The 27516-nt window shown below is 40.6% G+C and overlaps 1 protein-coding gene across 1 annotated transcript in view; it reads left to right on the top strand.

Annotated features, from left to right (window-relative positions):
• LOC124858274 (cadherin-12-like) overlaps nucleotides 1-27516 on the top strand; it is a 190850-nt gene that overhangs the window by 71859 nt on the left and 91475 nt on the right. The window contains exon 3 of the mRNA XM_047350231.1: nucleotides 17627-17921. Within this exon, the coding sequence (XP_047206187.1) occupies nucleotides 17627-17921 (295 nt within the window). The remainder of the gene's footprint in view (nucleotides 1-17626; nucleotides 17922-27516) is intronic.

The following is a 27516-nucleotide window of genomic DNA, read 5'->3' as shown; positions in this document are numbered from 1 at the left end:
TTTCCTCATAAAAACAGTAGCAGTCTATGCTTCAATGCCCCATTTCTCACACACAGACAAAATGTCACTTATTTACATACAAGTCAATATGATGCTTTTTTTTTTTTTATAAAGGCCAGCAATGTTTCTCTGACAACCTGTTTATTCCCTCACTTCCTGCCTGACAAGGAAGGGCTATCCTTATTTTTATTGAAGGCTCTTCCTTTTGGTCCCATTCCATACCCGTCTCAGATTTATGACCGATGTGGAGCCTGTAATTTAATCTTTCAGTGACGACCCATAAGAAGGACATAAAAAGCTTTTCAACAAGACTTACAGAGTGGGCCCAACCAAGAAAGATTTCATCAACCGACTGCACGAGATTTACAGGCCCTAGTGATGACAAGTTCCACCCGATTAAATTTGGTTCTCTTTAATTGCTCAGGAAGTCTGATATATCTGAGCAGGCCAACATAAAAACAACAAACCTGTTTATGTGCCGTGATGATGAGGACAGGCACCGCTGTAAAATACTTAAGTGGGACTGGCTGCGAGGCAAACCAGCAGCTAATTAACTTGGAATTCAAAATCACAGGCTTCATAACTTAATTGGTTTGCTCTGTGCTTTGAAGATGTTTATTCAGTGACCTACAGCTAAGTGAGGCTGTAACGTGCACATCTGAATTGCTGTGCTAAACAATAATATTGTCTATTTATATGGAGCAAAGAATGTCCAACGCAGTAAAAAAACATTATAACAAGATAATAATATGGGTAACGTAAACCAGACTGCACAGAGATCTTGAGGCAACACTTTTTTTTTACACCTTCCTAAAGGTCTTCCAAAGGTTTTCTGTAGAAACTAATTGTTTCCTCATTCATTTCTAGGACAACTTTTGTATCTGACAAGTTTTATTAAAAATAGTTTTGTTTTCATTAGTCAACATATTATTTAAGCAAAATCCTGTCCTAAAAAAAGGTACCAAGCTCTAGAGAAGTATCTGTGTCTTTCAGCTCAAGTCACCCAAGGCACCCATGATATATCCAGTATCCCAGGATAACAGTAAGATTTAACCAATCTTAAACTAGTGTTACCCCCAGTGGTTGAAATAACTTCTTGTAGCCATCTACCCATCTCTGATATCTGTCTGAGGATACTTTGCCACTCACCTCACTTCTAGTTGTGAGAGGTTTCAAAAGTTTCTTGAATCAGTCTAATTTGTGCAATCTCTGAATATACAAGCATGCACTTTCATATCAACGGTAGCAAACCAGAGCCTGCTGTAGGTCCTAAAAAAAACATTTCTAGGGAAAGCATTGTCTGGTTCGAAGAGTCTCAATTTCAGCTGTAGCATTCAGAAGGTAAAATCAGAATTTGGTGCAACCACCACAGTCACCAGTTCTCAATTCAATAAAGCAGCTTTGACTTGTTGTGGAAAAGCAGATTAACATTGTGGTGTAGCAAACAAATCTACAGCAACTGGATAAAGCCATCCTGTCATGGACCAAAAGCCCAACTGTTACTGACACGTTTAATCTGTGCCACAAACAATTAAGGCAGTTTTGAAGGCAAATTGGGGTCCATCAAATACTATCAAGGTTTACGTAATAAAGTGTGTACATCAACAAAGGAGTCTTTCAGTATCCATATAACTTTATTACATGTTTAACCAACAGAAAAAAAATATTGCAGCAGTTAATGTTCCTCGGATAATTACTACCATAACAAGCATCATTCATCAGAAAGGCTATGAAAAAAAATAAAATAAATACTATGAAAAGTATTAACTGTTAAAGACAAAAGCTCTATTACCATTACATTGGGTATAAACAATATTCAGTAAGTGAATCAACTGGATTAGGCTAATTATCTCAGGTTCTGTTTCAGGTCTTTGCTCCGGTTGTTATTTTATGCTGTTAATCTCTTTTTTGATATTTTTAAAGCCCATGGTATCTTCTTTTGTACAGTTCCCATAGCACCTTAATATACCTGTAAATCAGGGTCATCTTTGCCATTTTAAATAGACCAAACTGAAGAAATTGAAAAATTATTCTAGGACATTAGATCTGTGTGTATCACCTGTAATTTCCTATGATATGCAAAATGATTTAAAATGATTGTCCTGCTGAAGATTAGGCATAAGGTTCAGGTATCTCAGTGACTGCAGCTTGTTAGAAGATATTAAGAGGTTGAGAGCATTCAGAGTGGTAATGTATGTTGATGATGAATGTCACTAGAAAGAACAAATGAAATAAAAGCTAATGATGTCATTCATCTGTCCTGCCAAAGTAATACATTCCCTATATTTTGTCCCAATGGGTAATGGAGTTTTCTCCTGAATTGCCTGAATCATATTTCCAAATGGCCTGCTAATGCCCCAATCAGTACCACTTTCTAACATGGTCAACATTTTCCATTTGTAGGATGACATTGAGGGGAAACGTTGTCAGGATTGTGGGTAGAAAAAAAAAGTACTTCGTGACTTGTCGTAATTACTACATTGTTTAATCATGTGTAAAATGAAAAATGTTGGCCATGTAATAATTCAGACTTATATAAGATTAAAACTATTTATATATTTTAGAGATTTGTCAAACATCTATATGTGTACTTCAGAAGGAGGAAAGCATATCTTTAAAGACATACATGATTTGTTAGGAGGGTTTCGACTTGCTGCATCTAATCAGTTTTACCAACTAAGTGGCAATAATATCCACAACCTCTTCCGCCATTTACAAACAGTGCAAGTTATCCGATTGTTTTTGTTTGTTTTTTTTGACAAATGGAGTTTAAACAAAAATTCTGAATGAAAGCCTCCCCTTCATCGCCTCTACCTTCCAATGGCTCTTCTGTGTGCCTCCCGGCCTTCCAATCAGCATCCTGTCCGTCTGATCCTTCATCCAATCACCTTCCGATGCCTTGTTTTTAAAGGACCTTCAGCTGTGTTCATCCTCGCCTGTCAGCTGAGCTCATCCCTCCTCAACTCCACCTCCACCATCTTCCTTCACATCTACTCCTGTCTTCCTCGCTCCCTGGCTGCCAATCCACCACCAGTGTTTGATCAGGGGGAAGACATCTCTAAATCTAAGCCTTACAAATGGTCTTAGCTCATGTCATTCTCAGCATTCAAGTCTTCCTCCCAGGTCCGAGCGCCAAAGAAATAACCATGTAATTTCTCATCATTAAAACTTTTCTAATTGCCATCCCTCTCTTGGTGAGTCTTTTCAGATTGAAATGGCCATTTATACAGTATCACAAGAAAATAAAACTCATTAACGTATGTTGTCATACATGCATGGCTTGCAGTAACACACCTGACACACACGGAGACTCTATGGTTGCATAGCTGCCAATAGAAATCCCTCCATGAGTTTTTTTCTCTCATTTTTGTCACTCGACTGGTGTATGACAAATCAGATAGCGAGCACTGAGCTGTCAACAGTAGAAAACATTTTTTTAAATACTCACAAGCCAATATCGATCAGCTATAAAAAGCCTGCAAGATTTTACATTCTGGTTTTTTTCCCCCACCATCACCTGCTCACCAGTGCAGTAGCAGTCACGATGTGGTACAATATGGAGCCAGACTTACAATATGTGGACATGAAGCCACTTGCAAGCTGAGACACTGTCACCATGTGATTCTACAACTGAATTGGGAGGTCTGATTATTACTTTTATGTTAAATTGGTGCCTTTTTTAGCCATAAAAATAAATGTGATGTCTCAGTGTTTTTGGTGTTTTAACTACTGTGAAAGCTTATATTTCACTGATGAAATCTCCTGAAGGGATCAATAAAGTGTATAGTCATCCATCTATTTAACCTCCCAAGAGACACCAAAAGGATAATTTTTCAGTTTTTTAAGCTCATAACCATAAAACAGTTGGAGCACCTAGTTTTTCTGCACCTGCAAAAACAACAACCAAGTGTATGCACTGTATGCAAACATGTGTGCCAGCAGAAAAAAAAAAAAAAAAAAAGCACTTTCCCTAAAAATGACCAGAAAGGCAACTTCTACATACCTCTCCCAAGTATCAGAAATGGGTTTGCTTGGAAAAGCCGGTTGGTTAATTATGTGTATTGAAGCTAAAACAGTTCTAAGTTGAGTCAAAATGTCTACAGAACATTGGAGAAGTTTACTTCCAGATTAGGAGGGAGCTAGTCGACCAAACAGACACGTTGTTGATATAAACACGAGTGCTAGCTTACATGTTTAGAGACATGTGACAGCCTAGCAAAGTTAGAGATTCATAATGTTTTTAAATACAGAGGTGACACTGACATGGTTAAGAGGTACTTTGCTGACCATTTTCAGACTTTTCTAAACATTAAAATGCAGGTGATCTGGACAAAATAGGGTGTTTGCATATTTCTTATTTGTTGAATTTATCAACTTTCTTCTGCATCGTGCGAGTAGCCACATTGCAGACCTAGATAGATTCTCTGAGCAGAGTGCAAAGTCATTGTGCAAAGAAAGATGTTAGCAAAAACAAGAAAAAAGGAAGGGCTCAACATGACTGCAAAAAGCAACAAAGCGTTGACCGGAAAGACAGGAAAACAGCACAACAAACATGTTAAAGTCATTCTAAAGTTTCATTATTTTTAGATGTGTAACAATTTTGTGTTATATGGCCCCTTTTTAATCCTTTAAAAAAAAGGGACTCCCCATTAGATATCGAGCATAAATTCTCATTAAACTTTAAATAGTAGTACATAGACAATCACAAAAAAAAGAATGAACCCTATCCACTTAGAGCTTTAATTTTATTTAAAGACAAGAAGAGCAGCGCTCATGTGTTTGTAAGTGTACCTGCTGCTGCTGGATTTCTCACCCATTCAAGAAACAACTTTGGCCTGCCATCAACAGCTTTGATGTGCATTCCTGAGGAGCTCCACATAATCCTGGCTACAGAAATCCAATTACAGCCTTTTCTACAGAGGTTGGTTACGTTCTCTGCTGCAAAAACTCAAATCAATATGCAGCTTTACTGCCTAGCCAGTGAGCGACCATTTGCTGCAAAGTAACAGTACCAAGGAACAGCATTCTCTTAAACAGTCAATAACCTCTGCAGTAGAACAGTAGAACAGGCTTCCATGTCAACAATTTCTGCCAGTAGGTAAATACCTTTTTTGTTTTAAATGTACATGTGGATCAATGGTAGACGACTAACGGGCTTACCATTGCTGCCAACACTGCTGATGTTGTGGCTGTCAGTCTGTATGAGCTCAACATAGAACAAGACCAACTAATTCTTAAAGGAGGACATTGTGAAAATTACAAGGTGGTGACTTGATATTGTCAATGTCTTAATGTGTTTTCCTCCTTGCCATTATGCAATATGAGCTGGTGCAGAGAGTGAGCCTGGCATGTGCAGAATAGGATTTATGCTGACATTAAACCTTCTTCCATTCTTATGCTGTACAGAGACATAAAACCTACATTTGCCATACTTTTCCTCTAACCTAAATAAATGTATTCCTCCTTCGTTGCTCCATGCTGGAAGAATAAGTTACATTTCTGATCCTACATTTGAAGCAAAGATTAAACTCTTTTTACTCATTTTTTATTTCAGGGATCTTATTTTTCAACAACAGTTTAACAGAAGGAGGGTTTAGCTTTCTGAGAATATTAATGTTTAGACATGTCCATTTGAGTTCAATGGATATGGAGCAAACAAGTTTCCTTTTTTGAATGCATAATCATGTCTAACTTTGGTTTTGAAAGCACTACTTTTTGTTGTGCATTTAGCACCGTTTGAGGGTGCTAATGGTAGAGGCATTGGAACTCGTAAATAGTGTAGAAAAGTGTAAATCACCCTCAGAAATGTCAGCAAACACTAAAAAGAAATAATTATTAATGAGCCAGACATATTTAGGGCAAAGTAAATATTTGTGCATGTTTCGTGGAAAATCTCAAGTTGCTATCATCAGACTAAATATGCTGTGAAAAAAAATAACAGAGGTGTTCTTTTTAATATTGGGAAATGTTTTCTATATGTTTACATTCAGTTTAGTGTTTGACAGCTTCAGATCTTTTTAAAAATGTGCCTCAAAAAAACATTTATAGTATTAGGTCAGTTCAGTTTATTTTTCTGGCCCTCAAAAAATATCTGATCTAACAGAAAGTTCTTGCTTTAAGTTTTCATTGGGATCAATATGAACCTGGTAATATGTGTTCAAGTTTTGGTTGTTTTTGAATTGTTTTTTTTAAAAGGAGGAACCCTCATTATGGTGGCAGTAAACTCTCATATTCAAACATTTTCCCAGTTTCCTACAGAGGAGCTGCGCGCTTCCCACATCAATGTTTTTCTTATGACATAATTTAGTCATGCAATTAACTGCTGTGCTCCATGATCATTAAAAAACAAATTCTGTCATGCAGCAGCTAAAGAGTTAATATAAATGTTGAATATTCCTCTGTAGAATCATGCAGATTAAGCAAAATGCAAAAAATAGTGATAACACAGACAGCTTCCTTAGTGGATGCTGTGAGCTTGGATGGTAACTGGAATCTTATTACAGTTTCACACACACAATGTGTTTCTTTATTTAGCTGCCGTGTCAACAGATACCCTTCTCAGAGCATCTCACTAATTATGCTTATCAAGGAGAAAAAACTGGAAGGAAAGGTCATTCTGGTCATTCTGTCACCCCAGTCTCATTCAGGTGTTCTGCAATGATTCATTTCAAGTTATCAGAATTACCATCTTTTTGAATTCTTAACACAAGGGCTGTTCTTTTTGGTTAATGTGATATAAATTTGAACCACTGTTTAAATATTTTTTCTGTCTCCCTTTGTTATTACAAAAAACCTACGCTCTTTTGTTCTTTCATGCCATGATTTGGTTACAAAGGCTATGATTTTGCCCCTGGACTATTGGTTCTTTATACTTTAAACAATTGAGTGCCTCTTTATTAAATGAATATTTTTATTTAACTGATTACCATTGTTGGCATAATGAAAATTTTAATTAATAACAGGCTGTGTTCTCTTGCAATTAATGAGGCAGCGCGTCTGTCCATTTCAATTTGCATTTGCATTTCTTTTTCTTCTTTTGGCGTGCTGTTCTGAATCAATGCACCTCTCATGGGTACTTATATTGAAACACCTGAATTTTATGTTTTTGATGCAAATTTATAACATAGGCCGCTTTTCTTTCCCTGCCAATCAAAATAAAATCAAGTCTCAACTTCCCCTTAATCAAAAATGATAATTTATTCAGTAAACTGTCTTTTAATGCTCAGGCAAATTAAAGTATTTATGGTTTGGGGACCAGTGGATTTCGTCTCTTCTTTTTGCGGATGACGTGGTCCTGCTGGCCCCCTCTAGCCAAGACCTACATCATGCGCTGTGGCGGTTCGCAGCCGAGTGTGAAGCGGCTGGGATGAGGATCAGCTCCTCCAAGTCCGAGGCCATGGTACTCGACCGGAAAAGGGTGGCTTGTCCTCTTCAGGTTGGAGGGGAGTTCCTGCCTCAAGTGGAGGAGTTTAAGTATCTCGGGGTCTTGTTCACGAGTGAGGGAAGAATGGAGCGGGAGATCGACAGACGGATCGGTGCGGCTGCCACAGTAATGGGGGCGCTGTGCCGGTCCATTGTGGTGAAGAGAGAGCTGAGCCGAAAAGCAAAGCTCTCAATTTACTGGTCGGTCTACGTTCCTACCCTCACCTATGGCCATGAACTTTGGGTCATGACCGAAAGAACGAGATCACGGATACAAGCGGCTGAAATGAGCTTCCTCCGTAGGGTGGCCGGGCACTCCCTTAGAGATAGGGTGAGGAGCTCGGCCATCCGGGAGGGGCTCGGAGTAGAGCCGCTGCTCCTCCACATCGAGAGGAGCCAGTTGAGGTGGCTCGGGCATCTATACCGGATGCCTCCTGGACGCCTTCCTCGGGAGGTGTTCCAGGCACGTCCCACCGGGAGGAGGCCCAGAGGATGGCCCAGGACACGCTGGAGGGACTATGTCTCTCGGCTGGCCTGGGAACGCCTTGGGCTCCCCCTGGAGGAACTGGAGGAGGTGTCTGGAGAGAGGGACGTCTGGGCTTCTCTGCTGAGTCTGCTGCCCCCGCGACCCGGTCCTGGATAAGCGGAAGACGACGAACGAACGACAAAAAACTAGATGTATTTTAATTTTCATGCATTGATACGCTTTAATGAAATCACTGACATGTTATGATTTGGGGTTGTTTGGTTTTTGGTTTCGGGTTTTTTCTTTATACGTTATTTCACAGTTGAAGTTTTGAATCATGTTTCTGTTTAGTCTTGTTTATGTTTTGTCAAGTTTGGTTTTTGGATCTGGTCATGCTTTAGTTTCATGTTGTTCTAGTTTCTGTTTGTTTGTATTCAAGAGTCTGTTTTGCTCCAGCCACATTTTGTTCTGTCTGTCAATTATCTTTATTTGGTTCACCTGCACCTAGTTAATCTGTCTTGCTTCACCTGGTTCACTCTCCATATATACTGTATACATGTGTTCTGTTTATTCCTCGCGGAACCATTTTTAGATCTTGCTCATGTCTTGTTTTTCGGGTCATGCCATGTCTGTCTTGCCAGCCCATTTATTGTTTGGTTCCTGCCTCTTCTGAGAGTGAGTTTGTGTTTTTTTGTCATTAAATCTCATCACTTCCCGTCATGCTGCCTGCTAGTCTACATTATGGGTTCCTCCGTTGCTCAAGTCCTTACATGACAAGTAAAGTGGTTATCACAATGATGAGATATAGTTGTTTTTTTGTTTGGTTTTTTTTAACGGACATGGATTAGAAGTTGTTTGGCATTTTTGCAGCATTTTAACTTTCATAAAGCTGTTTCATTACACTTTTGGAAACCCATACACCTTTTAAAAGGCACAAACATCCTAATTTGATTCTTATGATTTTTCTGGAAATAGAAAAATGAACTATTAAAGGTCCAACATATACCGTGGACAGTAACACTGGTATTCCAGCTGTTACCAGTTTATAGAAGGCCTAAGCCTTCATGGTTCTTGGGATGTTCCTGAACATCCTAAGCAGTGTCCTTTCATCTGAAACTGTCTAGTTCAAAGGGTTAAAACTTGAACACAATTGGTACTTCCAGCTGGGCAAGGATCCCAAACACATCTCGCATCTAGAATGGTCTCAACTTCAGCACGGTCAGAAAATTAATAAACTTTATAGCTGTGTCTGACAGAAAACCATGCATTTAAAAAGTAGTTAGTATACTTACAATCTCAAACATATGCATACATGCTATGACATTCATAATTAATGATGCGGGTATTTAAACGTCTAACTGCTAATGCCTGACTAGCAGGTCATCCCTCATATATTGTAACACCCCTTCTGATTCGCCTTTTATTTATTGGGAAAACATCTCACCTACTGCTCATCATCACTTTTAACACTTACATATTACTGGCCACCAGCTCATTGGTCAGTAATGATTGCTACAGCATAATGAGACATTAATGTAAAGCTAAGCCAGATACTCAGTCTGTTTTGTTAGATGCACACAGCATCAGGCAGGTGGTTTTAATGATGTTACATATCTCAATCAACCCCAAACTGCCTTTGTTTGCTGTAGTTCACATGATGGAAAACGTCACACACACCTCGACAACCCATTGAATCCAAAACAACTGCTCTGCAACAGATTCTGCCATGTAGGGTTAGCTCATTTTCAGAGTGTGTCAAAAACAAGTTCATTCAGCTTCAGGAAGCACCAGCAGGAAACACATTTCACTGTAGAGGTTCCATTATTAGGTCCACCTGGAATAGGTGACGCAGTGAGATGGGGATCTTGTAACACACTGCAATCACAATTAGAAACCATGTCACCAAATACGTTTAATGAAAGACATCATTGTATTTTCACAAGAGCAGTTTGGCTCCGGGCGTCTTGATTTGGGCGGCTTTAAACACAGCTGTTTTCTGTGTCTGCCATTTGTCGGCGTCATGAAGAGAAATAGATCCCATTAAGACAACATTGTTGCAACAGTTCATCTGCCGCCATCATCTCTGCAGTAGGTCAAAACCAAAGCCACAGAGAGACGACGACTGCTTTGTTGTCGAATGAAAATGTTTGTCTCCGACGCTGTCGTTTCATCTGTCTAATGGGAGCGCTAAACTCATGAGATAATCTAGAGCAATTGATGCTGCAATAGATTATGGGATTACAACAGCGAGAAATAAAAAGGATGATTGATAAAAGAAACAAATGTTAAACACAAGATGGCATTCCTGCAGAAACCCCCTCACTATCAGACTGAAACAGTGTTCTGGACATTTCTGTTTTCTTAAAAGGATGACAAAACTTAAAGCTCAAGTTTCTACTAAAATAGTAAAAGAATAACTTCAATGAAACCTCAAGTCTATTGTTTCTTTTAAACCTTTTACTTTCACGGTGAAAAGGAAGTTCATCCTTGTGTAATTTTAGGGTTTTTGCATTGTGACACACTAAAAATGATCAAATCTTCACAATGTACCCTTATTGTTTCCATTGGATTTAAATGGGAAAATGGCAGCAGGTTGCTGCTAGTTGAATGTACTGCATTAACTAAATCAGCAAATGTGTCCACCACTGTGTATAAACAGCAGCTTTAATAGTTTGCTGCTCTGGAGCATTTAAATGTGTGTTAGCACAATGCTAACACACGTCATCAATGAGCTTAATGTTACCGTCCATCAATCTTTGAATGTTTAAAAGTTTATCATTATACAGGGAGAAAGATTATTCAGAGGTGGAAGAAAATTTTAAACAGGGTTGCTACATCACTGAGTCTGCACCTGCTGTTTGTGCACCAGTCACTGGATTGGTGATCATGCTTCTGTCACTCATAAACCGCCTTTGGATACTGCAGGTTACAGTTTGAGATCTCAATGATAGGTAAACATGCCTACCAATATATTTCATTATCTATATAATTTGTCAACAGCACAACGGGTTAATTTATATATTGTTTTGGTCCATCAATACCATATTTTATTTGCCTGAAGACAGATTTGTTGAACTTTAAAAGCAAAATGTGGGTTTGTTTTTTTATGTGTAGCTACACATATGATCTTGGCATCATTTCAAAGTTCTCACAATGCTCCTTTTTAGGTGTGCTTTACAAAACATACAAACGTTAATACAGTTACCAATCTTCTCAGCAAATTCACCCTTAGGTCAGAGCATGCAATATGAGAGAAATAGCAAAAAACGAAGGCCTCACTTAGCATGTTAAAAATTTAAAGTTCATGACAGGACACATGTACAGCCATGCATTTCATCATAAACAGTCAAGCACAGTGGAGAAGGGCTGATGATTTGGGCTTATTTCACAAACAGGATCTGGACAACTTGCAGTCATTGAATCAACCATGAACTCCTCTGTATACCCAAGTGTGCCTGAATTAAATATGAGGCCATCTGTCCCACAGACTAAGCTCTGTCCAAACTTGGTCATCAACAAGACAACAATCTCAAACACAGCAGCAGCTCTACAACAGTATAGCTGGAAAAAAGAAACGACATAAGTCTTGCAAAAGCTCAGTTAAAGTCCAGACGGCTGTGCAGAAAGTAATATTTGCAAACCTCAATTAACTGAAGCAATATTGCTTAGAAAAGTGGATCAAAAATACCTCAACAAGGATGTGAAAGAGAGTCTGAAAGAAAATGACCAAATCAAATAATTGTTGCTAAATTTGTTTCGATAGTGTTTACTTAATTTTCACAAACTTTTCCATGTTGGCGTCTTTAAAAACTTTGAAATAGTTTGTGATGACATAATTTAATTAGAGTGTAAAGAGGTGCTACAAATCAAGAAAAGTGTGATATGCAACAAATGTTCAGAGTTCTGTGGAGAAAAAAAATGGATGAAAAAGAAAGGGCACAGAATATTTCTGCAGCAATGAAGCACAACTATTTAAATAAGCATTGCATGGAAGACATTTAAAAAAAAACATTTATCAGTGCAGAACATAATCTATCTTATGAGCAAAATGTCTACCATTTCCCATTAAATAATTACCACTCAAGTCAAATCCCTTCACTAGAGTCAGAGAAATCACAAAAACACATCTATAGCCAATGCTTTTTACCCATGAAGATAAAAACCCTGCTGGATCAGAGCCGATTAATAATTACTGAGCCACACTCACATGCAAGAGAAAACAAGCAAGCATCTTATAATTTTTAAATTATAACGCCTCAAACTGTTTAACCAATTTGTCATCAAGACACATCCCAACAACACACAACTGCATAACTCCAGGAGACAAATTCCACAACAAATGCCAATGTTTGAAGGAATAGAAATGCATAAAATAATCTATTAAAGCCCAGTCAGTGCAAACACACACAAACAAACGCAGCACTAAAAGGAGCAAATGCACAATGAAAGCCAGCTCAAGAATAATGAGCACAATAGACGAAGGTAAATCAGGTCCTACCTATTTTTGCAGTCCCTATGCAGCGTGTGGTTTTAATCCATTCTGTCCCATGGAATGTTTAAAGCCTTCACAATTTTGTATTCCAAGCACATGGAGCTGTATCACAGGTCTTCAGATTGCATGACTACTGGTTCCATTGCCCTGCGATTGTATGCTTTTTGGTTTTTTTCCAGCTGCTTTCTGCTTCCTTCACTAATTATCACACCAGCTCCCTGTCACCCATTAGCTCCCTCAACATTATATATTTGGCATTAGAACTTGTGGAATATAATAAAGGAGTTACTCTTTCAACATTCACAAACATTTACTGAATGTCAGCATGTTACGTTTTATAAGAAGAAAATATACATTTAAAATACTGCAAATACAAAATCCATTATCATTACCTGCTTATCCATGCAGGGTGTATCTCCAGCATTTAATGAGCAAGAGGTTGGGTAGACTCTGGACAGGTCTCCTGTCCATAACTAGGCAAAACAGAGACACACAGGACAGACACCCATGCACACACACACACTGCTAGGGGCAATTTAGAGTAAACAACCTAACAGTCACATTTTAGGACTGGGGGAGGAAGCCAAACTGCCAAAATGGAGAACCCCACACATTCACAGGGAGAAATATCCCTATGCAGAAAAACCCCAGGCTGGGATTCAAACCCTGGACCTTCCTGTTGCAAGGCAACAGTTCTACAATCTGCACCACTGTCTAGCCCACAGAGACAAAATAAGTTAGGAAATGTGAAAAATACAGAAGTTGTATTTGACTAGGTGAAGATATTTGTTCCTTCACTCTATTTACACTAATTTGTATTAATGTCCCGTGGTCTGATAAAACTGAAATTGAAGTGTTTGGCCATAATGATCATTGTTAGATTTGGAAGAAAAAGGGGAAGCTTTCAAGCCTGAGATCAGCATCCCATCTGTAAAATACAGGGCTGGCAGCATCATCTTGTGTTGGTGTTTTGCTGCAGGAAGGAATGGTGCACTTTAAGAAAATAGACGGACACTATAATGAAATAAAGATTAATGTATAGAAACTGAATCAACATCTTAAGACATCAGCCAAATGGATAATCCCCCAAATTAGTTTTAAGGCACCTTAATAAGCTAAGTTAAAGTTTTGGAGAGATCATCGCAAAGCTCTAATCTCTGTGTCATATAATATCTGTTAGCAGTGCTGAAAAGGTGTGTGTCAGCAACGCAGCCTAAAAACTTGACTCAATTCTGCCAGGAGGACTGGGCCAAAATTCCAGCAAATTTTCGTTGGAAAATCATGAAAGGAAATCAAAGATGTTAGGCACAAGCGATGTAGTTTAAGGGGTGTTGTACAAAATATTCTTTAAGCAATGTTCTTGCTTATTTTTGCGTTTTCTTAAGAAAAATATTATTTTCTAATCATAACTGACCTAAAACAGGAAATGTTTGTTATAATTTAATACCAGGAAGTAATGGAAATGGCTGTGTCTCTTTGTATACAGTGTATGTAGGTATTTGGTTTCAATTTTATCAAAAAACAGAGGATTAATTTTATTTGGCAGCTTAAGTCAAGTGTAGAAGAGGCAACTCATAGTGTGCACACATTCATAATACCAAATATTAGTCCTGCTAAAACTCATTCACCAGCGACATTAATCAGATGTGGATGAAGATGTTTTGAGGGGTGAAAAAATCAAAGACATAATTTAGACAATTAGTCCAATCATTATGTGCCTATAATTATGATTTTTGGGTAATTTTATGGAATTCCTAATGGTTGTTACATCATCTAGTTTGTGAGGAGGAATTAATGTCAGTCACATTAGGTATACAAGAGAAAAAATAATCTATATCACAGTTTCCCTCCTAATGGCGGAAAATATTTTGTGGGCTCGTTATCACCCAGCGTCAGTCATGTACTAAGAATAATAGTCTATCATTTGAATAGCAATGAGACCTGCACCAATGGGTGACAGCATTATAATGCCATGCTATGCTTCTGTGAACTTGGCAATTTGCTCTGAATCACCAGTTACGCCCAGTGTGTCTGTGGCTTTTCTTTTCTGTGTCTGTTGGAGCTGCTGTAACCTACAGCAAAAGTAGAGCCAAAACTCATATTTCTTTCTTTCTTTCAGGCAGTTAGCAGCAGTGTGGTGGGACGCCAGTGACCCATTAAGCATGCAAAAATAGAAAAGCTGAAGTCAGGAAAATTATAAGTTTAAAACATCAAAAGTACAATTAGAGATGTTAAAGCTCAGTGTTTTGAAACATCAACCATAAAGTAGCCATATTTTAAAACAAAGCAATTGAATTATCATTAAAACCTGCAATGTGGTTGTTGTGAAATGTATTTAAACATCAAGTGATGATAAGCATGAACACAAAGGTTTTACTGACTGGGTTAAATTATGCTAATAAAGGCAAAAAAGGCATTGTATTGGCCCACATGGTAAGGGTGTGCTTAAAAACTGTAAGCAACTCGATGACACTAACCATCCTCCTGGTTATGTGTGGTTGCAAGAAAAACTTTGATCTTCCCCCAGCCTGAATGGTCTCAGTTGTAATTGTTTTAAACTTGTGATTTTAAGGAGATTACTTGTTTTCCTGTAGTTATTTCCCAATTTATTATGTTCAACAAGATGTGGGGAGAGTAGCCATAAATTGTACTCAAGTAAGAGTAGAATTTGCTCAGTATATTTTGACTTAAATTGAAGTAAAAGGTATCCGAATAATTAATAAAGTATGAGTAAAAAAGTATTCATTATTGTTTGGTCTATTTCACATTGAATTCCTATAAAACACAATGACGTTTGTGGTTGTAACTCAACAAAATGTTTAGGAGGTACAAATAATTCTGCAAGGCATAGTGGGCTAATATAAATGTGACATAATAAATAAAATTTTTGTACAATCAAACAGGTGTAACTTTAAAAGGCTTCAAAAATAATTTTTTAGATGTCAAATTTTATGAGAAAATGTATAATATTGATGTAAGACACCCTTTAGTCATAGTCAGCTTGGAATTGTGCATAATTATTCTGTGCTACAGTATCTTTTAATTTATATTGACATCCAGCCTTTGTTCAGTCGTGCTTGTGGAAATTCCATTTCACTGACAAAGCAGGAAAAAAAAATCCATAGTAATCTGTGGTGATAAAATTGTTTTGGAGTCTGTAAATATTTAAAAGGTTTAGTGTATCATAGATGTTTTCTGCAATAAAGTAAACATAACTATGTCAGTAGGGTTTTCTGTAGCCAGGCCAGAATTTGTTTGCCACAGGGGGAAAAATGCTTCCATGTACCTGGATCTGTATTAGCAAACATGCTTTCTGCTTGGAAATGTTGTGTTTTGCTGGAAAGTTGTGAAATTCTGTAAAGTTATTAAAATTCCCTTCTGATATGTACAGTGGCATAAACAAGTGTCCCCCCCCCCCCCCCCCCCCCCCACCACCTCTTAAGGAGTTCAGACAAACCTGTGTAAATACAAAATGCCATTTTAAAAACAATTTCATTTATGAAGGGGAAAGCACTAAAAAACCAACTTGGCCATATGTGAAAAGGGAATTATCCCTTAAGCACAATAACTGGTTGTGCCACCCCTTGGTAGCAAGAACTACAGTTGTTTCTGTGATAACTGCCAGTGAGTCTTTCACATCTCTGTGGAGCAATTTTTTCCACTTTTCTTTGCTGAATTATTTTTAATTAAACCATATTGGTGGGTTTTCAGGTATGAACAGCCTGTTTTTGGTCATGTCATCATGTCTCAATTGAATTGAAGTCTGGAATCTGACTAGATCACTTCAAAACATGTTTTTTTTCTTGAGTTTGAGCCATTTGCTGGTTGGACATACTGGTGTGCTTTGGATCATGCTCCTGCTGTATTCTCAAGTGCTCTTGAATTTAAGTCACAAACTGATATCCTCCATTAGGATTTTCTGCAAGAAAGTAGAAGTTTTCCAAGTCCTGAAGCAGTAGGCTAGCCCTGACCATTATATTACCATCACTATGTTAAATGGTCAGCATAATATTATTTTTCCAACACGCTGTGCTAATTTGTTTGACAAATTTAACGGCATGGAACAATATTTCCCAAAACTTAAATATATAATTATATATATATTATGTAATCAAAATGTGATTTGGGAAATGAGAGATGGGCTTTTGTGGGTTTTTTGTTCCTTTTGGACAGCAATGGTTTTGGCTTGGAACTCTTCCATAGATGCCATTTTTCCCAGTATCTTTTTTATAGTTTAATCATGAACACTGGACTTAATTGAGGTAAGTGTGGCCTGCAGTGTTTAGATGTTGTTCTGGGTTCTTTTGTGATGCCCTGTATGAGTCGTTGATATGCTCTTGGAGTGATTATGGTAGGCCCACAGCTCCTGGGAAGGTTTTTCATTGTTCCATGTTTTCTCTTTTTATGGGTAATGGCTCTCATTGTGGTTTACTGGAGTCCCAAAGCCTTAGAATTCTGGGAGTCATTATTTTAGACGGATTCCTATTAATGAATATTTGTTTTTTATCTGTTCTTGATTGTTTTTTAAACAAGGGCAATATATTTAGCTTTTTGATATTTTAGACCAGCTCATTTTGTCAAATGGGTTATATTTAAGTGTTTGTTTTTTTCTAGTGATCAGACAGTAATCTGGACTGGTTGTAGCTAGTGGAACACAGCCAAAAAGTTAATGCATGGTGTAAATGGGAGATGGTAGTGATTGTATTTTCACTTTGGGCTGTTAGGTGTGGATTACATTTTCCTATAATAACAAAAATAATCAATTATGAACTACATTTTGTATTTACTGAGGTTTTAGGTGAAAACAGAATAAATCTATGATAGGGAGAATACTTTTATAAAGTACTCTAGGTATTTATCTTGTGTTTTTGCAGTTTTTATTTGTCTCCTAAAGTTAAATTCCCATCGGTCTATCATAAGGATTCCGAGTTCTCTTGAAACTCTAATGGGTCTAAGATGTTGAAGGCTTGTCATGACAGCATAATTGCTAGAAGATTCATTATTTATGAAAGATTTTGACTGGTTAATCTGTATAATGTTCTGAGAGCATGATCATTTTCCTTTTCGCCTGACTTAGAGTTTCGCAGATCTTCACAAAGAGATGAGTGCGCTCTTTGATGTGCCTTCAGTTTCCTTGTGAAATAGTTCTCCTTGACAGCTCCTCCACGGTGTTTTCATTGAATCATTATCTGTGTCAATGTTTGGACTCAACCTCTTTTTTGTTTCTCCTCTTTTTTGTCTCTCAGCTCCACACTGACCTCGATAAGGGGGACAGTTCGGTGAAGTACACCCTCTCGGGGGACGGTGCTGGCTCCATTTTCACAATTGACCAAACTACGGGGGACATCCATGCCTTAAGGAGTCTTGACAGGGAGGAGAAGCCTTACTACACCCTGCAGGCCCAGGCTGTGGACATTGACACCAATATCCCACTGGAACCAGAATCTAAATTTGTCATCAAGGTCCAAGATATCAATGACAATGAACCAAAATTCCTGGAGGGACCTTATACAGCCAGTGTACCTGAGATGTCACCAGTTGGTAAGATACTTTGCAAAGTTCTAAGAAGTCCATTCTTTGCAGGGGAAAACTTTTTCTCCTTTTGAGAAAAAAACAAAAACAAGTTCAGCTTGAGAGCAGAATGGTTGCAGCCAGTGGGGGTAATGCTGCTCCACCTAACAGATTCTGACAATTCAGAGAACCATTTTATTCTCAGTGTGCCCTGGGTACATTTCACAGCGTTGTATTTGGGCAGATCAAGGTAATTCGCTTGGAGAATGGTTTTTCTCTTGATGTGAATCACAATGAAGCTCTCAAAACATCAAATTCAGCTGTCCTTGGGGGGACGGGACGGGTGGAAAGCAGGGAAAACATGGTGCAGGCTCGGTGAGCTCCCTAAATCAAAAGCTGCACTGTAATATTTACCGTAGGACAGAGGCTTTCAAGTTCGTCAAAAAAAGATCACTGGGTTGCCCATGAGGGCAAAGTCAAGAGATCAGTTAGATGAGTAAAAAAATTTATTTGGATAATCATACATTATCTTTTTCCTGCTGAATTCATGTAACAGTTGTAGACTATTACATTCCACTAAGGTATGACATTTACTATTCAATATTTATGCATTGGCAGGCAATCAAAAAAATTATATAATAATAATAATAATATAATAGCATAACCATTGTTCATTCTCATTACTAATCCAAATTCCCCCCGTCCCCCTTCACCTAAGCCAGACGTTACCCCTCGGTTCTTAATTTAAAGTTACTGGGGGCTTAAAATATTCCAGTATGAAATGTAATGGGGAAACAAGCCAATCTGTGATTTATGGTCACCCTTCATTTAAATAAACACCCCTTGTGTCACTATACCCACAAATATCCCTTACCCCTTCAAGTTTAGATTTTACAACTACAAACAACTAACTGTAACAATCCACCCCTGTTAGGTTTTGAGTTTTAGTTCCTCTGCGTTTTCTTGCTTGTGTTCTTCAGTTACCTTTATACCAACTTATTCTTTGTGGATTAGGTTCATGATGTATTCTTGTGTTTAGACTACTTTCTGGATTTCTGTGTTTATGTATTTTGTCATAGATCTGGTTCCTCCCTGTTTATGTTCTTAAGTCTAGTCATTCTTTTCTTGTGTTCTGGTCACCTCCCTACTCTCCATGTTCATCATGTTAATTAGTAGTTCTCTCCCGGTGTAGTGCAGCCCTTGTCTACCTGCTGTTTTATGTTTCTCTTGATTGGTTCCCCTCCTAGCTCATTGGTTCTCCTTGCATTCCCATCAGTATTTAAGTTATCTGGTTTTCATTGTTCCCCACCGGATCCATAAATCCCGAGTTCCACGTATCAGTGTTCTTGCCTGTTATCCTGCCTGTGTTTCCCAGTGTAAGTGTTTGTCAGTTATTAATAACTCTTGTCTACTCCCCATGCAGCTCCTGTCCTCCTGCCTGCATTTTGATCCAGCTCCACCACACAACATGACACTAACAATGCACCCAAACCTTAACACACCAGCCCCACTGATGGGTTAAGGGTGAGAACCAGTCAGAACCAATCAGAACCAGGTTAATTCGCCAAGATTGTAAACACAAACAAAGATTTTGACTTCTCAATGAAGACATTTTAAATATATGTCACGGTGTGGTTTTGGATGGGACCAAAGTGCAGACAAGAGCTCGGCAGGATCATCTTTGTAATTCAACGATTTATTTACAAAGTCAAAAAACGTAGCAAAATCACTGCAGATTTCCCAAGGCAAGGCGTGGCAAAAAAAACAAAGCATAATCATGGACGAGAACGAGGTGTGACGAACACAAGGAACCAGCCCTGAACAAAGACACAAACCTAACTAATATACTGAGGGATAACAAAGGGCAGGTAATCAGAGAAAACAGGGAACAGGTGTGACAAGGAGGCAGGGAAGCAGAAGGAACAGGTGAAACAAATACAAAGGCTGAGGATGGGCAAAGTAACTAATAAACAATAAACAGAAACGCAAACCTATAGACAAAGATAAATAATCAAATGGGGAATAAGAAAACTAGAATAATCCTGACTAAAGTAATCAGAGAAACTAGAGGGAACATAGGAACAACAATAACAACCTGAGAACAAACAAAGAACCCATAAAGAAAACCTGAATACAAAAGTAAACAAACCTAACCACACTGACTGAATTAACTGGAAAGGAAACAGAAAATAAACTAGTAAACAAGAAAATGCAAAGGAACAAATAAAACACAATTAAACACAAAGATACTAAGGAGAAATAAAACTAGAGAATCCAGGGAAGACCAAGAACTATAATAATAATAATAATAATAAGAAGAAGAAGAAGAAAACAACCATAAAATAACTTAATGAGGGAGGAGAACAACAAAACATCAGTAGGCAGTAGAGGGAGCAAAACAAACTAATAAACTTAATAGAAACATCTAGACAAAATAAACCATCACAAGAAACCATAAAACAAAGTCCAAAATGTCACTCCGTGACAATATAGCTATGAAAAAGAGAAATAAAAATAGTTTTTTGTTGATATACAGTGTTTTTACAAAAGTAGAAGAAGTTTTTGTAAATAGTGCTCCATAGCGCCGCCCTGAAGGTGAATGTCTATACAGAATGTGTCAAGGATGTGTGGGGTCTGCAGAGATTTTAGCTGCCCCTTTCCTGACCCTACACCTTTACAAGTCTTGGATGGAGTGTAGGTCGGCGTCTCTGGCCCTCTCTGCAGACATAATTGTCCGTTGAATAATGGCAGTGTAGAAGATGACCAGCACCTCCTGTGGAAGGTTTTACTTCTTGAGTTGCCACAGGGCATACAGTCTCTGCTGGGATTTCTTCCAAACAGTTTCTGTGTGTGAGGACCATCTCAGGTCCCAAGGAAGGGTGGTTTCTATGGGAACTGGGAATTATCCATAGTAGACACAGTGTTTTTAGGATGGTGGAAGAAGGCAATGTGGAAGGTGGTCTCTAGAAGTCATCCATCATTTACAATGTCTTGAGTGGGTAAGGCTCCAGGTTGCTCTGACCGCACCAGTGGACCATCCGATCCACCTCCTGTCAGTATGCAGACTCATCATTATCCTGGATCAGACCAATAGCATAGGTGTCATCTGCAAGTTCAGGAGTTTCACAGACAAGTCTGCTGAGGCGCAGTCATGTGTGTACAAAAAGATGCCGGTGCACCTCTGGGGGTGATTGTTCTTGTACGGGAGAAGATCCTCTCCAGTCTCAGTTGCTGCTGCCGATCAGTCAGGAAGCTGGTCAACCACTGACAGGCGGAGGCTGGGACTTTGAGCTGGGTGAGCTTTTGGAGGAGGATGCCTGGGTTGATAGTGCTGAAGAACAAGCTGAAGTCCACGATGGGATGGTGGAGCGTAAAACTCGGTAATCCAAGGGGAAAATCTTTTAGAAGCTCCAAGTCTTTAGACTTTGCCAGTGGTTCCATTTTGTTCGTTCGTTCGTTCGTCCGTTCGTTCGTTCGTTCGTTCGTCGTCTTCCGCTTATCCAGGACCGGGTCGCGGGGGCAGCAGACTCAGCAGAGACGCCCAGACGTCCCTCTCTCCAGACACCTCCTCCAGCTCCTCCAGGGGGAGCCCAAGGCGTTCCCAGGCCAGCCGAGAGACATAGTCCCTCCAGCGTGTCCTGGGCCGTCCCCTGGGCCTCCTCCCGGTGGGACGTGCCTGGAACACCTCCCGAGGAAGGCGTCCAGGAGGCATCCGGTATAGATGCCCGAGCCACCTCAACTGGCTCCTCTCGATGTGGAGGAGCAGCGGCTCTACTCCGAGCCCCTCCCGGATGGCCGAGCTCCTCACCCTATCTCTAAGGGAGTGCCCGGCCACCCTACGGAGGAAGCTCATTTCAGCCGCTTGTATCCGTGATCTCGTTCTTTCGGTCATGACCCAAAGTTCATGGCCATAGGTGAGGGTAGGAACGTAGACCGACCAGTAAATTGAGAGCTTTGCTTTTCGGCTCAGCTCTCTCTTCACCACAATGGACCGGCACAGCGCCCCCATTACTGTGGCAGCTGCACCGATCCATCTGTCGATCTCCCGCTCCATTCTTCCCTCACTTGTGAACAAGACCCCGAGATACTTAAACTCCTCCACTTGAGGCAGGAACTCCCCTCCAACCTGAAGAGGACAAGCCACCCTTTTCCGGTCGAGTACCATGGCCTCGGACTTGGAGGAGCTGATCCTCATCCCAGCCGCTTCACACTCGGCTGCGAATCGCCACAGCGCATGCTGTAGGTCTTGGCTAGAGGGGGCCAGCAGGACCACGTCATCCGCAAAAAGAAGAGACGAAATCCACTGGTCCCCAAACCAGACCCCCTCCGGCCCTTGGCTGCATCTAGAAATCCTGTCCATAAAAGTTATGAACAGGACCGGCGACAAAGGGCAGCCCTGCCGGAGTCCAACATGCACTGGGAACAGGTCCGACTTGGTGCCGGCAATGCGGACCAAACTCCTGCTCCGCTCGTACAGGGACCGGATGGCCCCTAATAAAGGGCCCCCGATTCCATACTCCTGGAGCACCCCCCACAGGGCATCACGAGGGACACAGTCGAATGCCTTCTCCAGGTCCACAAAACACATGTGAACCGGTTGGGCAAACTCCCATGAACCCTGGTCGAGTGTTCCACGGCTGGGAAGAAAACCACACTGTTCCTCCTGAAGCCGAGGTTCGACTATTGGTCAGACTCTCCTCTCCAATACCCTGGCGTAGGCCTTACCAGGGAGGCTGAGGAGTGTGATCCCCCTGTAGTTGGAACACACCTTCCGGTCCCCCTTCTTATAAAGGGGGACCACCACCCCAGTCTGCCAGTCCAGAGGCACTGTCCCCGACCGCCACGCAATGTTGAAGAGGCGTGTCAACCATGACAGCCCTACAACATCCAGAGACTTGAGGTACTCAGGGCGGATCTCATCCACCCCCGAATTCTTGCCATCGCGGAGCTTTTTAACCACCTCGGTGACTTCAGCCTGGGTGATGAAAGAGTCCAACCCTGAGTCCCCAGCCTCTGTTTCCACCACGGAATGCGTGATGGCAGGATTGAGGAGATCCTCGAAGTACTCCTTCCACCGCCCGATAATGTCCTCAGTCGAGGTCAGCAGTCTCCCGCCCCCACTATAAACAGTGTTGGCAAAGCACTGCTTCCCCCTCCTGAGGCGCCGGACGGTTTGCCAGAATCGCTTCGAGGCCAACCGGTAGTCCTTCTCCATGGCCTCACCGAACTCTTCCCAGGCCCGAGTTTTTGCCTCTGCCACAGCCCGGGCTGCAGCACGCTTGGCCTCACGGTACCCGTCAGCCGCCTCAGGAGTCCCACAAGCCAACCACAGCCGATAGGACTCCTTCTTCAGAGAACATGGTCCACTCGGACTCTATGTCTCCAACATCCCCCGGGATCTGGTCGAAGCTCTCCCGGAGGTGGGAGTTGAATACATCCCTGGCCGAGGGCTCCGCCAGGCGTTCCCAGCAGACCCTCACTATGCGCTTGGGCCTGCCGAGTCTGTCCGGCTTTCTCCTCCTCCAGCGGATCCAACTCACCACCAGGTGATGATCAGTGGACAGCTCAGCCCCTCTCTTCACCCGAGTGTCCAAAACATGTGGCTGAAGGTCTGATGATACAACAACAAAGTCGATCATCGACCTCCTGCCTAGGGTGTCCTAGTGCCAAGTGCATTGATGGACACCCTTATGCTTGAACATGGTGTTCGTTATGGACAATCCGTGACTAGCACAGAAGTCCAATAACAAAACACCACTCGGATTCAGATCGGGGAGGCCATTCCTCCCGATCACGCCTCTCCAGGTGTCACTGTCGTTCCCCACGTGGGCGTTGAAGTCCCCCAGCAGAATAATGGAGTCCCCGGGAGGGGCACTATCCAGCACCCCCGACAGGGACGCCAAGAAGGCAGGGTACTCTGCATTACCACTCGGCCCGTAGGCTGAAATGATAGTCAGAGACCTCTCCCCAACCCGAAGGCGCAGGGATACAACCCTCTCATCCACTGGGGTAAACCCCAACACGAGACGGCTGAGCTGGGGGGCAACAAGCAAACCCACACCAGCCCGCCGCCTCTCCCCATGGGCCACTCCAGAGTAGAAGAGAGTCCAACCCCTCTCAAGAAGATGGGTTCCAGAGCCCACGATGAGCGTGGAGGCGAGCCCGACTATTTCTAGTCACAATATCTCTCGACCTCCCACACAAGCTCAGACTCCTTCCCCCCCAGCGAGGTGACATTCCACGTCCCTAGAGCCAGCCTAAGCATCCGGGGATCGGGCCGTTGAGGTCTCCACCTTCGTCCGCCACCCAATCCTCTTTGCACCGGTCCCTCACGGTTCCCCCTGCAGGTGGTGGGCCCACTGGAGGATGGCCTCGCGTCTCTCGTTCGGGCTTGGCCCGGCCGGGTCCCGCGAGGAGCAACCCGGCCACCAGGTGCTCTCCGACGAGTCCCGACCCCAGGCCTGGCTCCAGGGTGGGACCCCGGCTCCGCCGTACCGGGCGACGTCACGTGCCTCGATATTGTGTTCTTCATGAGGGGTTCTTGAACCATTCTTTGTCTGACCCATCACCTAGAACCTGTTTGCCATGGGAGACCCTACCAGGGGCATTTAGACCCCAGACAACATAGCCTCTAGGATCATTTGAGCACTCAAACCCCTCCACCACGTTAAGGTGACGGTTCAAGGAGGGGGTTCCATTTTGTTCAAATCATATTTATGTGTTAGAATGTTCCAGTCAAAGTTTGGACTATAATCCTATTTAGAACAATTTATATGTGCTAATGGTGTTTACAGATGTTCCCCATCCAATCTAATGGAACTTTAGCTAAGAATGGGCAGAAGGTTCAGTTCTTAGATATACGAGGTTGATAGCGACCTCCCCGAAAGTGTAGCAGAAAGCTGGTTCTGCAAAGAATAGACTCGGAGGGGCTGAAAACATATGGTATATGGGCTGAGACTCTATAGCGTTTTTCTTGTCACACAGATCACTCAAAGTGCTTTATACTAGAGCTACATCTACCTATTCGCACTCGCAAATTCATGCACCGATATGTAGATCTGTAGGAAACTTGGGGTTAAGTGCCTTGACAAGGGGCAACTACTCATCACACTGAGCCAGTCTGGAAGACAAACTGTTCAGATTTTATCTTTGACAGTCATGCACTGCTTTATTGCATATGTTGGTTTATCACATAATATCCCAGTAAAATATAATGAAGTTTGTGTATAATGTAAAACAATTTAAAAAGTTGTAAGAGTATAATTATTTTTAAACAGTCATCCTGCTAAGCTAATTTATCTGCTTATTTAAAGAATATCAACAATAAAACAAAATGTAGAATAGAACGAGACCAAATGTGACATTACAATGACAGTTTCAAATGTATTTTTTTATAAAAAGCGAAAAACAAAAATTTTCTGTCATAAAACACACTTCTTTGTTGGAATTGTGCCACTGAAAGGTTTCTGCATTAAGGATTTGACAACTTTTTCCCCTACCTCTTTTGCCAAAAGACCACAGGGCAAGTCATCCATGTCCTGAACCAGCAAAGCGGCCATCACACTATCACCCCCATGTTTGACTGCAGGTTTGATGTAGGACAAGCCTTTTTGTCATTTTTGGTCAACATTGGTTTTAGCTTTGGATCCTTGCCATGGGGGCCATTGTTTCCTAGTCTCTCTTTCTTTCCCTAACTGAGGGAAGTGAGGCCTGCATGGCTTAAATCTTGTTCTGGGTTCTTTTATGACCTTTTGGATGAGTCGTCAGTGCACTTTTGGAATAACTTTGGTAGTTTGGCTGTTGCTGGGAATATTCAACACATTTCTGCATTTCAAAATAATGGCTCTCACTGTGGTTTACTGGAGTCCCAACTGCTTTGTAACACTTTCCTGACAGATTGATGTCAATTACTTTCTTTCTTGTCTTTTCTTGAATTTCTCTGGATGTAAGCACGATGTGCTTTTAAAATCTTAGCCTACTTCATGTGGTCAGAAAGGTTCTTTTTAAGGTATTTCTCGGTTCTACGGGTCAGGCGGTAGTCAGACAATGGTGTGGCTAGTTCAACTAAAACAGAAAATGTGGTTATTTAAAGGTAATTCAGGATTTAATAAGGAAAGGAATAATACAGTATTTTCAAATAGGGCAATGTTGCTTTGGATGACCTTTTTTATAATGAATTAAATCATCATTTGAAACATGGTATCATTTGCACATTTAAATAAAATATGTCTGATCTGGCACATTTTAATTAGCTCAATTTGCAACAGCTCTTTATTTCTAGCCAGGCACATTGAAGATACACAATATAAATAAAGAAGAAAGAGCTAAATATTTGTAAAAACATGAAAATGACCCGAAAGAAAAGAAGAAAAAAAAAAAAAAAAGACCCGAAAGTTGTCCATACTGTGTCCATACAGCCATCACATTAAAATCAAACAAAGTGAGGATGGCATGGGATTACGTTGTAGTGAAGTGTAATTAGCTCCCATCTGTTGCGTTTATTACCAAACAAAAACAACAAAAATGCCTCAATAAAAGTCCAAAAGGGACTTAGAGCTGCTATATGAAAATTTGCTTTGGTGTCAAAACATTTAGCCAAGCAACAAATTATTTAATAATCCCTTGTCAATAAATAGTTTATCCCTGAATCATTCGGAGAATGGGACAGATTAAAAGCACTATTTCAGGGGGGTGTAATTACTGCAAGATGAAGTCTTATACTTAATCAATTTGTTTATTCCACTGCCTGTAAACAAACTTCCACTTAATGTGTTTTTTTTTTTACATCAGACTTGTGCATTTCCGGCAAAAATCACTCTTTAGATAGCTGTAATTCTGTAATTCCCAGCCTCATGCTTAAATATAAAACATGTATATATTGAGTAGTCGGGTACATTAATTGCTTTCCTTTACACCACTATTGCATCAATATTTAGTAATATAGTATTTGATTAAGTTGGATAGATTTTAGTCGTTTAAGAATTTAAATTCTTTTTTTATTGTGTTCTTATTCAAGCTTTGGATTTTCCTTCGTCCTACAAATGGAAATCTATTTTAATGGTTTATAGCCTCACAATATATAAAAGCTGTTACCTTTGTTGCATGGGAGTCAGAGGGGCTTGAAGGCTTTCAAACTTTTAGCACATCCAGGCTGCAGCTGGTGAGGCTCTGCTTTCTTTGCATTACCAGAAAATGTGTTGTCTCATCTGTTATATACACATATTTAACACAGTCCTTCCACGATATTTCTAATCAGGCATCTTTCAGAGACGCTAATCATTCCCTCTTCACCTCATGTTTTGATTCCACTGTTAACAGCAGCTCAGACTGAAAAGCCTGTTTAATATACAGAGAGTTCATTACGGGCATCCAGCAGCTTAACGGAATAGAAAATGACCAAGTTAAGTGCCATCCTTCCGGTCAGTGCCTATTCATCATAAAAAGCATCCCACACATCCAGCAATTTTCATCTTCATCTAGTATATTTTTACACCACCCAGATGGGGTAGTCATTCTGAGCAATCTGCTTGTGTTGTGGAGTTATAAAAGTGGAATCTGTTGAATTTAAACACACGATTAGGATTGACTTAGTAAAATAAGTGGATTTTGCACCTGATTGTAAAAG

Source organism: Girardinichthys multiradiatus, chromosome 21 (assembly GCF_021462225.1).
Source record: "Girardinichthys multiradiatus isolate DD_20200921_A chromosome 21, DD_fGirMul_XY1, whole genome shotgun sequence".
NCBI classification, from domain to species: Eukaryota; Metazoa; Chordata; class Actinopteri; order Cyprinodontiformes; family Goodeidae; genus Girardinichthys; species Girardinichthys multiradiatus.
The sequence above is the reverse complement of the archived record's forward strand: the minus strand, read 5'-3'. Positions and strand labels throughout refer to the sequence as shown.